The 15,924-nt window shown below is 40.4% G+C and overlaps 1 protein-coding gene across 1 annotated transcript in view; it reads left to right on the top strand.

Annotated features, from left to right (window-relative positions):
• LOC306976398 (uncharacterized protein) overlaps positions 1 to 15,385 on the top strand; it is a 30,869-nt gene extending 15,484 nt beyond the window's left edge. Inside the window, exons 11-20 of the mRNA XM_079574315.1 lie at positions 8,811 to 8,870; positions 8,940 to 9,063; positions 9,412 to 9,553; positions 9,630 to 9,758; positions 9,849 to 9,915; positions 11,197 to 11,814; positions 13,206 to 13,480; positions 14,595 to 14,709; positions 14,773 to 14,842; positions 15,013 to 15,385. Of these exons, the coding sequence (XP_079430441.1) occupies positions 8,811 to 8,870; positions 8,940 to 9,063; positions 9,412 to 9,553; positions 9,630 to 9,758; positions 9,849 to 9,915; positions 11,197 to 11,814; positions 13,206 to 13,480; positions 14,595 to 14,709; positions 14,773 to 14,842; positions 15,013 to 15,332 (1,920 nt within the window). The 3' untranslated portion in view covers positions 15,333 to 15,385. The remainder of the gene's footprint in view (positions 1 to 8,810; positions 8,871 to 8,939; positions 9,064 to 9,411; positions 9,554 to 9,629; positions 9,759 to 9,848; positions 9,916 to 11,196; positions 11,815 to 13,205; positions 13,481 to 14,594; positions 14,710 to 14,772; positions 14,843 to 15,012) is intronic.
• Positions 15,386 to 15,924: the final 539 nt, after the last annotated feature.

Raw genomic sequence — 15,924 nt, 5'->3', positions numbered from 1 at the left:
TACTTTTTACTTCTCGAGTTATTTTAAAGTAACGTTAATGGAAATAACCAGCCTGTTCCAGAAATAGAAACTTAAATTGTCTGATCCTCTTGCTGTAGCGCCACCTCTTGTCCGAGGCCTTAAATTATAAAAAGATAAAAATAAACAAAAAACTTGACTGTATTCTACACCTATCACCATTAAAATAGTAGGAGACTAATTTAAGTTAACACTGACAAACATTAACCTCTTAACCCCCACCTTAACTGAGTGCATTTTCTCCAATTTGGCTTTTCTCAAATTTAAAAGCTTCAAAAGAGTGACGAAAACGAGGATAAAAAACAAAAAAGTTTATAAAAAAGTGAAAAAGCAACAAAAATGTTACGAACACATGATTAAAAAAAAGGACTAAAATGTTACAAAAAAGTGGTAAATCAGCAATGAAAAAACAAAAAGGAACAACGCAGGGAAAAAGATTCATTTAAATCAGTTTTGTAGGCTTAGCTTTCAAATGAGGCGCTACACTGGCCTATAGGCTGTGAGCTCCAATCAAGAAGCTTTTAGATTTGGGTAAACTGGAGAAAATGTGGTAGGTTCAGGTGGAGGTTAAGAGGTTAAAGAGGAATTGGCCCTGCACATGCGCAGTTGTGTGTTTTTGCCGAAGATGGTACTTCCGCCAACGATCGTGCAGGAAAAACAAAACTCCGCAAAACGTACCAGCCGCACTTCCGGTCTATCCATTTTCATAACGACAAAAGTACCAAACTAGTTATTTTTACTTCAATATACAGCTTATTTACGACCAACCTTGAATCAAAAGATATATTGTAGTAGAAATATTAAACATTGATTGATTTCGATGTCATTAAATAGGTTGAATAGCCTTTCATACTCTTATTTTGAAAGGTCACTTCCTTTAGACGGCTAGCTTAGCGCTAACAGGAAAACCGATATAGCTTGATCACCTTATAGCTTGAAATGTAGCCACAAATGTACTTCAAAAACACAGCTTTAGAGGACTGGTAGCTTGTTAAATATAGTCTCTATGAATTTAACTTGACTTTGTGTTTACGCGGAATAAAAAATGCGCAACAAAAGTCAAGTCCTTGGAGAAAATTGACGACGGTGTAGCAGAGATTTGGACGGACCACCGATCACGTTCTAACACGGTAGCGCTAAGCTTTAACACTTTATATTTACATCCGTTTTGTCTGCGTAAAAATCTATAATATGTTAATAAATCACTTGTAAATTAAATTGGAAAGAAGTCTATGAAGTCTAAATTATAGCCTACAATTTTGCCATCTTGTTTCAAAACTTTAATGTGGGATGCAAAAACAAATTAAACTGTTATATTTAGTAGGCTAAATATACTTAACATGGAAAGCATAGGTGTTGTGCAGAAAGTAGACACAAAATCAAAATGATTATCAATAGTGTTTAGAAACATAATCTGGAAATAGTTTATTACTAGGGCTTAAGTTTCGTCAAAGCCATAAAATAGAAAGTTAATGATTTGCTCCAATATTTCTTTTCATTTTAATCAATTTAAACAACCAAGAAACTTTCTTTAGGGTTTTTTACCTTTTTTTTATTTTTTTATATATGTATATGTATATACCTTATGCACAGAGGCGGGTAGTACGATCCACTTTTCTGATACCTGATCTCACGATACCACACGATACCCAGGGACCGATCCAATCCGTATCGCGTTACGGTAAGTAACTACAACGTTTTACCGTATAATGTGTAAAAAGTCATGTGTCCAAAGTTTATAAACCAAAGGCCATTTGACTTTCACTAAAGTGTCAATATTGAAAAGTGCAATGACACAAAATGTAACAAAGTGCTGTGTAGCTGTTACTGGAAAACAAAGAGTGTGTAATAAAAAATGCCTCCAAACACAAGCACTGAAGTACTGAAAGTATTGCGATCCAAGTCCGATCCGATATTTTGTCCCAGCCCTAGAACTCAGTTACATTTACTTGAGTAACTTTTTGAAGAAATTGTACCTCTTACAGTAGTTTTACCATATGGTACTTTTTACTTCTACTTCAGTAAAATTACTTTGAAGTATCTGTACTCTTACTTGAGTCAAAACAATTGTTACTTTTTCCACTGTGAGTAAATATTTAAGCGGCAAATGTTTCATTTTCATCAGTAAAATAGATGTAGTTCGTCTCATCTTTCTTGTTCATTAAAATTATTGGTATCATCTTATTTTACAGTACCTTGATGCATCGTACCTCACTAAATTTAGTACAATGTAATGTGCTCTGTAGCAATCAGTAATAACTTGTACCTATTTTATGTACACAATGGAATAACTTGTATTCGTACTTTGTAGGTACATAATGTAATAGGACACGAGACCCTTAAGGTTAGGGCTTAAGGTTAGGGTTAGAGTTATGTCACATTACATTATGTACCAACAAACTACAAATACATATTATTCCACTGTGTATCTCACCAATCTCACCAGGAACAAGTTATTACACATTGTACTAAATGTAGTGAGGTACAATGTATCATGGTAGTGTAAAATAAAATTATTATATTTTTCTGTATTTTCAGTTTTCTGGGAATTTTCTTTCCACAGGATTTTATTTTTTGTTTCACAAGATTTAACACGTCATTGAAGATAAATCAGACTTTTTTGCGCAAACAGTTACTCACAATACTTCCTCCAAGTACTTTTTACTTCTACTCACTAAAATTATTTACTTCTACTTATATACCACCCTATTAGAGGTATTGTTTAAAGGTCCTCAGCCCAATTCATAACTGAAATTATTGTCTTGTCTTGCTATTGTATACATTTTTTACTGATTTACTTTTTGGATGAAATAATTGTCCTTTACTTTTCTCATCCAGATGCCGTCGTTTGAAGTTATACAACAAGTGGAGCTTTATTTGCGCAAAAGGAAGTATCTCCCCAACGCCACCGAGCAAATGAAGAAGGCAGTCAGGAAGGCCAAGCCAGTCTACGTTTACAAAGGTCTGTGTTTCTCATCAAATTAACCACCGCTCTCCAGATTTCAGAGATCAACACTGAGGCGGGATGTTGTGTTGCAGGTGGGCAGCTGTTGCGCAAGTACAGGGGGCGCTACGTACGGGCCGTTTCCAGCCACGAGCAGGTGCGTGAGATCCTGCTGCAGTTCCACGACAACAACAACCACGCGGGGAGAATACAGATGGTCCAGGAGATCATGGTGAGGACTGGAGATGCAGGGGGTCCAGAGCTTTGGTCAGAGGGCCTGGTCTTTCGAAGTAAAACGGTGTCTCTCTGTTGCAGTCCGTGTATTACTGGGAGCACATGAGGGACTTTGTGGAGGAGTGGATTAAGAAATGTGAGGTGTGTAAAACTCAAAGAGAGCAACAGGCTTCGAAGATCGTCAAGTCCTGTTTGGCTTACGGATGTGACGCCTCCAGCTTCTGCCACCCGGAGCTCACCTTCCACAGGTACGTCTGCTGCTGGTCACAAACTACACGGTGTGATTAAAACCCCAAGACTAATAACACTTAACCCCTTAACTCCCACCCGAACCGAGTACGTTTTCTCCAGTTTGGCTTTACCCCAGTCCAAAAGCTTCTGGAAAAAAGCAACAAAACTGAGACGAAAACAATGATGGAAATCTGACAAAAAAGTGAGAAAACATTGACAAAAAAGTGGCAAAAAAAATTGACAAAATTTGAGAAAAAAATTACAAAAATGTGACAAAAATATGATAAAAAATTACATTTTTTTTTCAAAAGTGTTGTAAAAATGTGACAAAAAAATGACAAAAATGTGACAAAAAATGACAAAAATTTGTTTAAAAAATTGACAAAAATGTGATAAAAAATGGACGAAAAAATGACAAAGAAATTGACAAAATTTGAGAAAAAAATTACAAAAATGTGACAAAAATATGATAAAAAATGACAAAAAAATTACAAAATTTTTTCAAAAATGTGACAAAAAATAACAAAAATAATACAAAAAAAATGACAAAAATTGATTAAAAAAATGACAAAAATGTGATAAAAAAAAATGTGACTTTTTTTTTTTTTACAAAAATGACAAAGAAAATGACCAAAAAAATTCACAAATTTGACAAAAAATTTGACAAAAAATTTGACAAAAAATTTGACAAAAAATGTGACAAAAAAAATGACAAAAATGTGATAAAAAAATTAAGAAAAAAAAAAGTGATACAAATTTGGAATTTTTTTTTTACAAAAATTTGACAAAAAAATGACTAAAAAGTTACAAAAATGAGTTGAATACCCAACAAATAAATGATGGAAAAAAAATCTGATGACGTGAGGAAAAAGATCCTCTCGGTTCAGGCGGGAGTTAAGAGGTTAAGCAAACTGTCCCCTCTCTAGTGTTGCAAAAGGACAAATATTTTCCAGGGCACTTAACCCTTTAACCATTGTATATTTTATGGTCCATGAAACATATATTTTGAGTAATATTGCATTCACCTTAATCCATACCAGAAGTATTTATTCCCATGTAGTCGCATTAATTCCCCTCTCCTCACACAGGAGTTGACTGGGATTGGGAGGGCGTCTGACACATTCCGACTCACCTCTGTGCAGGTTCCCTAAGCTGCCGGAGCAGAGGCGGCGCTGGCTGACGGTCGCTCAGAGAGACGAGGGCTCAATTAGGAAAAACTCCTGGCTCTGCTCCAGACACTTTGAACCCGACTGTTTCGTTCAGACGGAGGACGGGCAGGAGCTGCGGCCGGACGCTGAGCCCACCCTCATCGGAGTCTCCAGACAACAGGCCGAGGTGCGGCTGGACACAGTTCTTTATTATACAGTATCTTAAACAATGTTAAAATGAAGTATTTTCCTCCCCCTACATGTTCCAGCCATGTTGTAGTGCAGGGGTAGGCAGGTTTTCTTGGTCGAGGGCCGATTTTCTTTATTGTAAACAGACCAAGGGCCGAAGGCGCTTATTATTAGCCCAAAGCACTGCACTGGAAAAATGATAATCTTAAATGAGATAAATGACTTAAAATTGCTTGAATTAAAGTTCTTCTATGTTGAAAAACAGAAAAAAGTGAGTGCATCTTCTTCTTCTATGTTGAATTTGAGTCGGTTTGAACTAATCCAAGATACAAATCCTATAGCGCCAATGGAACAAGAAATGTTGAAACTTGAAATCATGTGAAATGACAGAAAATTATCTGAATTAAGAGAATAACGACTACTAGAGGTTTTATCTCGTCTCCGACCGGACCAAATCTACTCAAACCTTAGATTTAATCTCTTAATTCAAGTAGATTCATGTCATTTGTTCCTTGCACTTTTTCCAGTGCACTTCTTTCAAATGCCAGTGTTGCACATAATACATGAGCTCATTGGGTGTATTGACAGTATTTCTGCCTTTATTTCTCCCATTTAACTCTAATAGTGTTAAAAGTACCCTCTGATTTGTGTAATAAGGTTTCTCAAAATCATCTTGAGGGCCAGAGGTTCTGTGCTGGAGGGCCGGATTTGGCCCCCGGGCCTGACGTTGCCTACCCCTGTTCTAATGTGTAGAATGAGCTCAGACCTGTTCACCACAACTGCCTCTAAAATCCTGCACTGTCACTCAGAAAGGTGTTAAATCGGGTCTGAAGTGCCGTCATGCATGAGCTTAATATAGAAGCTGCAGTTACAGGTAAGACCTGAGGTGGCAGTAGTGAGTATAAAAATGACAACATGCATTTCTAGTCCCTTTAATCAGTTTGCGCTGCATATTATCAAACTATGCTTGTATTCTTTACATATGACGGTTTGTAGCAGCATGTTGGTTTTGATTTCTAGCCTGAGGTTTTCATAATCGCTCTTCTCCTTTTCTCGTCCTCTGTTCTCCAGTCCCAGCCCTCAGAGTCTGAAGATCTCCTGTTCCACTCCTCTTCTCTGGAGGGCCTGCTGACCTGCGCCGCGGCCGCAGCAGAGGAGGGCTTCAGCGTGCAGCAGAGCCACTCTCTCCTTGAGGAGCATCAGTACAGCCTGAGAGCCCCCGACCCACACCCCCCCGACACCACCGGCCTCCTGAGCCAAAGGAACAGCTGCTTCACCACCTACAACCAGATCGCCAGGTCAGGACATGGATTCCTTTTGAAAATGCGACATACTTTGCTCACATCTGTCTTTTGTCTCAGGTATCTGACCCACAGGATCCTGCCTTACTCCAACAAAACCAAGAATTATGTGTGGAGCATGGCCAAGCGCTTCACCTTCGTCGGTCAGTCTTCATCACTTCATCACAGACATGGACTCAAGAGTAGGGCTGAAACGACTAATCTATTATTGAAATAGTCGACAACTATTTTAGTAATTGATTAATCGTTTTCTGGTTCACACGGACTCAAATAGAGCAAAAATGACATGAAAATGTAGTATTTTTGGTGAAAACCTACTTTGTTTCTATTGTTAGGGTCTGTAGTGTTTTGTCCATTGTAAATTTCATGATTATCTGTCTGTGTCTCACCCAATCATAAAGAAGAAATAGTGCCAAGAGCCTCCTACAAACATTTACTTTAAGTTTACTCCATCAACCCATCCTCAATTTTCTAACACCATTCACAGCCAAGCGATCAATCGTAAAAATAATTGATGAGAAAATAACCATTAGTTGCAGCCCTACTCAAGAGTAACGAGCTCCTCTCTTAACTGTGTTTACTGTGTTTCAGACGGAGTCCTGATGTACAAGCTGTTCTCTCGTTGGGTCAGAGTCCCGCGCAGCAGAGAAGAGGTCAGCGCTTCATCCAGATCTCTGCATTTTCATGTCGTTTCTTCACGTAGTACAGTCGACAAATCACCACGAATTATGTTAAAGAGATATTTCAGGATGTTTGACATAGAGCCTCATTTCCTAGTTATCCAGAGTGTTGCTGATTTCTGGAGATATTTTTTTTTGTAGTTCATGCGGGTCTTGTATTTGAAGAGTTTCGTGGTGCAAGGCTAGTGCTAGGCTAGTGCATTTCTATGGTATCAGCTAGCCTGCATTGAAAACAGTGTGACCCACAGAGCACCTGAGGCAAATCACTTATAACGCCAGACTAATCATATAAATGTCCATTTGAATTTAAAAGAACTTAGCTTTGTGGTTGTATAAGCCAGTGGTTCTCAACCTTTTGGAGCTGCGACCCTCATTATAACAGTTGATTAGGATCGTGACCCCCGCCTGGGTCAGATCATGGGAAAAACAGGGACATTAACCTATATCATTCTTAAAAAAACAATGGCTAAAATTAATCAAATTTAGAACATATAATAGCACCCTGGTAAAATAGCATGTATGCTACAATACCAAAATAATAATATATATTTTTATCTATATGCTCTGGCGACCCCCCAAATCTGTCTCGCGACCCCCAGCTTGAGAGCCCCTGGTATAAGCTACGCAGCGGTGATCTGCTAGAAAATAGTCCCTCAAAATGTGATCATTCATGTGATGCAGGTCAGTTTTATTCCAAACATGATTCTATCGACACAGACATTTATATGATTAGTCTGGCGTTATAAGTGATTTGCCTCAGGTGCTCTGTGGAGCCGGTCACACTGTTTTTTATGCAGGCTAGCTGATACCATAGAAATGTGCTAGCCTTGTATTAGCCTTGCACTAGCCTAGCACTAGCCTAGTGCCACGAAACTCTTCAAATATAAGAACTGCATGAATTACAAAAAAGTTTTTTTTTTCATCAGCAACACTCTGGATAACTAGGAAATGAGGCCCTATATCAAAAATCCTGAAATATCCCTTTAATCTCTTAACTCCCACCTGAACCGAGCACATTTTCTCCAGTTTGGCTTTACCCCAGTCCAAAAGCTTCTGGAAAAAAACAAAACTGAGACGAAAACAATGATCGAAATGTGACAAAAAAGTGAGAAAACATTGACAAAAAAGTGACAAAAAAATGATGAAAAAGTGGCAAAAATGTCACAAGAAATTGACAAAAAATGTACGAAAAAATGACAAAAATGTTACAAAATGTGATGAAAAAATGACAAAAAATGTTTTCAAAAAAATTTACAAAAATGTGACAAAATGTGAAAAAAAAAAGACAGAAATTTGACAAAAAAATTACAAAAATGCGTTGAATACCCAACAAAAAAATGCTGGAAAAAAAAATCTGATGACGTGAGGAAAAAGATCCTCTCGGTTCAGGCGGGAGTTAAGAGGTTAAATTGACCATGACCGTTTTAAAGTAATGCACCACACAGAGCAGGAGAGGAGCACTGCTTGTGAAGAGGTTCAGATAAAGGTCTAAATGTGTTTTCCAGGTGAACTCCATCCTGCAGCAGTTCCACGATAACCGCGGGCATCCTGGCCACAGAACCTGCTTCCAGGCCATGACTAAGCACTATTACTGGGCCTCCATGAGGAAAGACGTCCACCACTGGATTTTCCTCTGCTCCACCTGCGCCACCCGCACCAAGAAGAGGTGGCTCCGCTGCAGCGTCACCAACTGCACCAACTGCTGCGGGCCGGTGGAGCGGAAGCTCGGGCTCACCTTCCACAAGTACGTCTGAAAACACAAACTGCAGAGTGTTCTGTTCTGGTTTGATCGTTTTACTCGTCCGCAGATTCCCGATGGACCGGCCGTCTCTGCTGAAGCGCTGGCTGAAGGCGACCGGGCGTCCGCACTTCTACCCGGCGCAGTGGTCGTCCGTGTGCTCCGTCCACTTCACCGACGACTGCTTCGACAGGTCGGGAGGACGAGTGGAGTTCAGGCCGGACGCCGCCCCCACCGTGAAGACGCACGGAGACGAGGCGGTGAGAGCTCGAGGCTTAGCTATATCTACATTCAGGTTTATATTAACTCTTTTTGTTTTGGGATCAGATTCAAAGCGTGAACCAGGGTCAAACTGCGGCACAGACTGAGTACACAGAGGAGCAGGAGGTATTTAAACATATGTACAATCTGTAAACTGAAAGTATTAGACGCTGACTCCCTGCCGTCTGTTTGAAGGAGACGTTTTTCTCTAAATTCGATGCTGTTGAGCTGTTCCTTTCCAGTCAAACATACCCTCCTGGACTCAACGGCGTCGAGAAAAACACCTTCAGGAGATTCTGCAAGAACTATTTACTCAAAGGTCTGGTAGTAGTTTTCTCTTTCTATATCGATAACCGTAATTGTAAATGTTCATTGATCATAAACAATTATAATGTGCAAGGGACAACAACAACAGTACAATGCAGCAAACAATAAAATGTCCTGGCTGCATAATTTTGTCTCCTGCTTAGAGACTTTTCAAATCTCTGACAGGAAGTGAGACACTCTTCTCTTCTTTTCAGTCTGACATGATCAGTATCGGTATTTCCTTTGTAAAATGTTAATTGGTTCAACTTTAAACTAACTGGACATTTGAGGCGGTTATGAAAAGTTCACAGTTCAGACTTAGACAAAGCTTTTTAATGATGTTTCCCTGTGTGCTTTGCAGATGCGGCTCTGCACATCCGTCGCGGTGATCGTGTGGTGCCTGTGCTCAGGAACAGGGCGCAGGTGAACGAAGCTCTGAAGGAATATCACGACGAACTCAACCACCTGGACGTGAAGAAGTGTCTGAGGCTGCTCAACGAGAGGTGACTGAATACGACTGTTACTGTTACTGCTACGACGACTACCGCCATTACCGCTGCTTTCTCATCTCTGCGTCAGGTGCTTTTGGAAGACGATGCGCTCGGACATCAGGTGGTGGATCAGCAGATGTTCCGTCTGTCGCTGGAAAAACAAGCTCAAAAATAAAGCAAAACGAGACGAGGGCGAGAGGCTCCTGCCGCGGCTCAGGTCAGGCCCTAAAGAGTCCTCGAAATAAATATTCAGCTTAACTTAACCACCGCCAAAGTCCATTTATAAATAAATCTCTTCTCTTCAAAGCACTCCAGAGTTCGAGATGGACGTTTGTGATGAAAACAATGACACCGATTCAGAATCAGAGACGGCGGTGAGTCTGACGGTTCCATCTGTAACAAACGAAGAGTTCCACTGCAAAAACAGAGAAGTGCCATTTAATAAAATAACTCAATGTAACCCAGTGCATTTCTCTTTACATTGCTGTGATTTTCATTCTGTTCAGTGGAAATGTAGAAGCTGTTCGGCCTGTCACAATGAAAAAACTCCTAAAGCCTGAAAATAACAATAAGCTTTTGTTCTAAATGTACCAAATGTTTTTTAATGATTTGTCGTCTAGAACCAGAAAACAAAACCATAATGTGTAGAAGATTTGCAAATTTGCAATATCAGGTTCATGTCCAATGTCAAGAAATGTGTGTAAAATGAAGGATTTTTTTATGTCAAGAATTTGGCTAAAAAAGAGCACAAAAAAAAGCTTAATTAAAATGAGATAAAATTGGGGGAAAAACAAGAATAAAATGTGTCAAAAAATTGTTAGAAAAATAAAATATTTATTTGATCTGAAACAACCAAGTAACTTCTTTTACTGTTGTCACTGGACCAACGGCATCAAAAAACATTTTTGATTTTTCCGATAACTGACTGGTATCATTTAACGGCCCTAATCTTAAATCCGTCTTAAACTGAATCACAGATTTTTACACAACATAAAAATATAAGAAAGAAAAAGGCAAATTAACCTCTTAACTCCCGCCTGAACCGAGAGGATCTTTTTCCTCATGTCATCAGATTTTTTTTCCATCATTTTTTTGTTGGGTATTCAACTCATTTTTGTAACTTTTTTGTCATTATTTATCACATTTTTGTCATTTTTTTTGTCACATTTTTGGTCATTTTTTGGTCAATTTTTTGGTCAATTTTTTGTCATTTTTTTGTCACATTTTTGTCATTTTTTGTAAATTTTTTATCAATTTTTTGTAATTTTATTGGTCACATTTTGTCATTTTTTGGTCAATTTTTTCGTCAATTTTTAACACATTTTTGTAATTTTTTTGTCACATTTTTGTCATTTTTTCGTCAATTTCTTTGTCAATTTCTTGTGACATAAGAAAATTGACAAAGAAATTTTTCGTCACTTTTTTGTCACATTTCCATCATTGTTTTTGTCTCAGTTTTGTCACTATTTCCACAGCTTTTTTCCAGAAGCTTTTGGATTGGGGTAAAGCCAAACTGGAGAAAATGTGCTCAGTTCAGGTGGGAGTTAAGGGGTTAATAAAAATTAAAAGAAATATAGAAAAAAAAAAAAAATTTCTGTCACATGTTGAACGATACGTTGTTATTCTGTGTGAACGGTTTGATATTTGTGACTCAGGTTAAAGAGATTCAGCCCGAACCCCAGAAGAAAGTCCAAGTCCCGGCTCCAGTCCAGACTCCATTCCAGGCTCTTGTCCCGACTCCATTCCTGACTCCATTCCAGGCTCCAGTCCAGGTTCCAGTCCGAACCCAAATAAGAGTCCTGAAGAGAGTCCATAGCCAAGTCCCGGCTCAGGTCCGGAGGCCAAACAGGACCTCCGTTCAGACTCAGACTCGAGTCAAGACCACATTTGAAACTCAAGGAAAGCCTCAAGTCCAAGCCCAGCCCCAAACCAACGTCCAGTCTTCTGCCCAGTCCCCAGCCCAGACCAAGTTTTTCATCCTCACCGTCAACCGTGAACCTGGGGCCCCCATCACCCTGAGCCCGCTTCCTGAACCCGGCTCTGTGGGAGTCCAGCCCGGGCGCCCCATCACCCTCACCCAGGCCCCGAATTCTGGCCCTGTGGGAGTCCAGCCCGGAGCCCCCATCACCCTGACCACGCTTTCCAAACCCGGCCCTGCACAGGTCCAGCCCATCGTCCTGAGCTCGACCCCGGCCCGTGTGGCTGAGCTGTGGACGGATAAACCTCAACCGAAGAGCAAGAAAGGAGCAAAACAGACGGGCAGAAGACAAAAGGTAACGTTCACGGGCACGGATGAGTAACACTCCCATACTTTTGACCATCAGAGCGTTTGAGGAGCACATTTGATCATCTAAGGAGGTCGGTGAGGTCGGGCGGGGCCAGGTTATGGGGGGACCTGTAGGTGAGGAGGAGGAGACCGGGTGTGGGTGAGGAGGCGGGGCAGCAGAGTTCTGGATGTATTGCAGTTTTTGGAGATGAGTGGTGGGACGTAGAGAGGAGGCTATTGCAGCGTCTCACCGTAAGTCATTATGGTGTAGCCTCCTGAGACCCCAGAGTTTGTCTGGTGTGCATTTTATAATTGTTCTTGCTATTTGGGATAAGTAGGACCTAATAAGTATAATAACTAAAATGTGATGTTGTACAGGAAGTAGTTTTTGCAGAAAATGAATGTCCTCATGTGAGGCCAGTGGGTCTGTCATAACCTTATGAAATATAATTTGCTGTTTAGGGCCAGAAGGTCCTAATTAGTCAAAATTCAAAATTTCAGCTTAATATAATAAGTAGTTATGGTTAAGAGGTTAAAACTCCGCGGTTAAATTCTCCAGGTTCATAGCTTCAAAATGATCTGCAGCCCATATTCACTTAGATTTAGTTAGTAAAAGTTGTGTTTTTCAGGCGATGAGAGCCAAAACTGGTATCCGTTCAGTATCGGATATTTGTAGCCAATACCCAATATCGTATTTTTTCCAGTGTCGGTTCCGATATCGAATATCAGTATCGGATCGTGAAAAAAATAAAAATATACAAAACATAAACTAAAATCTACATCTGAGACAGACGGCTATCATAGAGGCTGGGCTAAGTAGGCTAGCTGTCTAGCACGCTAGCTATATCGTTTATTTCTACAACAATATACCACTTAGTATTTACACAACATGACTATGCAAATGTGCCACTTACAATAACTATTTACAACTGTAAACCATCTAAATAGTCCCAAGTTTAGCTAAACCACATGGTAGAATAAATAACGTTATATCGTCCCAATGTCCTCAAACCAGTGCTTCACATTCACTGATGTCCTCACGGCCACAATTACTAAAATATGTAACATTTTAATCCCCACATGATGATAGAGACAGTGTTGTACATAAATAAATGTCTTTTATTCATATCATTTGGATAGATTTTTTACCTGGATCATTTTTCTTTGTGTGTAGAAGGATTTTGCTGATATTCTCGCCGTCGTCTTCTCACTGACATTGGTGTAATGTTATGATATCACCACAAGATGGCGTGGGCAGTGTCCCCAAATGTGGCTAACAGGTCAAAGATGTACAAATGTGACTCTCATTGTGTCAAGAGGCAAAAATGTAATGTCCTGGTATGAGGTCACAGGGTCTCAGGAGGGTAGATTAATCCTGACCTTTTTAACCATTTACAGGCACAAAACACAGAAAAAGCAGAAAATGAGACGAACCCTGAGCACGAGGAGCAGGAGGAGACCGCCCCAAGCCCCGCGGCCAACACGCCCATGCCCACGCACAGCAGCAGGGGGCGCCCTCTGAAGAGGAAGGTGTTCCCAGACGAAGAGGAGAATCCCACGAAGAGAGTCCGGAGTCCTGACCCGGAGCCGATCGCGAGCCCTACCTACAAACCTGTGGTGATGCTGCACAGATTACAGACGGAGGAGCTCGGAGAGAAGAGGACGACTGACAGGTACACGAATACTAGATAATAGAATAATAGAATATATAATAGATTCATGGTTTTCACTGACAAGGGGTGACCCGTGAGTGTGATGTTATTTGTTATAACGCAAATCAAGAAATGCTACTGAATGAATCTACTGTTATAGTGTGTTACAGTCCAGTTTTATTCCTAATGCACTTAAAAACAGCGTAGTGTACCTTTAAGTGCTTGACACATCATAAAATTAGCCAACAAGCAAATAATGGAAGGATAAAATAAGTACTAGGAATAGATGGAGCAATAAAGACAACATGAGAGTGGCTAATAAATGAATCTAAATTAAAAGCCAAAGAGCTGCAGCTGCATTATGAACAAGCTGTCGCCGTGTAAATAATGTGCGGCTGATTCCAAAAAGTGCATTGCAAAAGTCAAGTTGATTAAAGTGATAGTCTGTAAGTTTGCAAAGTGAAGAAAGAGTGAAATTGAAATAATGTAAACAATCAAATTCCTCCCCTCTTTAACCAGAAAGCCCTTCTTAATTTGCAAAAAGAGGAGAAGTAAACCATCAAGCTCCTCCCCCTCCCTCCTGATTGGACCTGACAGGCTGGTTCACAGGAAAAACTCTTCTCATTGGTCGACGGGGGAGGATACTAGACTCTGGTTAGTTGCTGAGATCCAGGAAGGAGGGAGAAAAAGACCAGATTGTCGAAACATTTAGACTTCCAGACTGTCACTTTAAATCAGTGTTGAGTCTGTCCATTCAGATGATTCTGTGGAAACAAATCTTGTTTCTAATGTCTTTAAATGTATTAATAATAGTTAAGGCAATAAAGGGACTTATAATATTATTTTTCACAATCAGCACCTCATTCTGGATAGACACCTGACTTTGATTAGGGTTTCTGCTAATAAACATTAAAAGTCATGAAATAATTAGTCAAAATGAAGGCCTTAAAAGTCATTAAAAAGCATTAAATCAGATTTAAACTGGCATTACATCTACATTACATTTATCAAAAACACAAAAGCTATGGTCTGAAACTAGTTCTGACTGAAAATTGTACAAAATATTTTGCAGATGGAGGTACTGTTACTATTGTTAGACTATTAGCTCTTGTATCTGATTGGTTATTTCCTCCAGTGCGCCTGAAGCCAGTGTGCGCCCCCTGGAGGCTCGCGTGGTCGTGCAGCAGTGCAGTCGAGCCAAAGTGAAGACCCGGGACGGACTTCACGGAGCGGAGCCGCAGTACGCGCAGGTCTGTGGTCTTTGTTCGTCAGATTATCTTTGATCTCAGAGGCTGAACTGTTTCCTGTTTCAGATCGAAGCGGGGCTGGTGGTTTACGTGTGTTTCTTTGAAGGCGCCACCGAGGACACCACCAACAGAATCGGTGAGATTTTAATCAAAGATGGAGGCACGTCCTTGGACCTTCAGTGTCTTTGCGGGGGTGTTAAAGGTTTATCGATAACGGGGTCCGTGATGTGCTGGACTTTGGGAAGGGCTGATCTACAGGAACACACTGTCCACCACAGAATCTTTACCTCACATCTCTCCCCTCAGCGGACGCGGTGATGAACACTCAGTTCTTCCACGGCGGTCTCTCTCGGCCGGCGTCGGTGCTGGAGCTGCCCGGGGGGGTTCTGCTGCTGCCTCAGGAGTCTCTGGGCTGGGAGCGGGGCCCGAGCAGGAGCATGAGGAGCCGCGGGGTCAGCGAGGCCCGGCGAGGCTCCCAGCTCTTCTCCAGCCTGGCGTCCCGCTGCAGAGAGACGCTGTTACAGAGCGGGGACACAGGGGGCGCCGTGGAGCAGGGCGTGTACGGACAGAGGCAGGAGGTGGAAATGAGCTCCTCTGAACCGATGAGCCACGTCCTGGAGTTTTAACCTGTTTACAGCGACCAGGGGACACATTTATGAACCCTAACAGGGAAAGACAATAACAGGCTCTTCATCATGGCAGCTGTTGATGAAATCACAGGAAGAACAAGTGAACAGGGAAAATAAAATAATGTTTTCATGCTCCGTCCTTCTGAAAGTTTTACCCTAATGATAATAAATATTAAATAAATATGGTTATACAGCAAGCTTTTCCTCACTTTACAACTTCACTGCTCCTGCTAGAGTGAAGGCAAACTTACAAATTTGCGGCGTAAATTATATTTTTAATGATTTTTACTTTGTAGTTAGTTAAGTAGCGCTGAAGTCAATTATCTTTTGTGTTGAATTGTACTATGAAAACAAGTTTTATTTAAAAAAAACAAAAAAAGCTATGACGTGTGTTAGTTTTCATGGTTTTTAACCCCTTAACTCCCACCTGAACCAAGCACATTTTCTCCTGTTGACAATAAATGTGACAAAAAATGACAAAAAAAAATTATTAAAAAAAGACAAAAAATGCGACAAAAATGCGACAAAAAATTGATAAAAAATGACAATAAATGTGACAATAAAAGACAAAAAAATGACAATAAATGTG

The sequence above is a fragment of the Gobius niger genome (assembly GCF_951799975.1).
Source record: "Gobius niger genome assembly, chromosome: 16".
NCBI lineage: Eukaryota > Metazoa > Chordata > Actinopteri > Gobiiformes > Gobiidae > Gobius > Gobius niger.
Note: the sequence above shows the minus strand (reverse complement) of the source record. Positions and strands in the feature narration are given on the sequence as shown.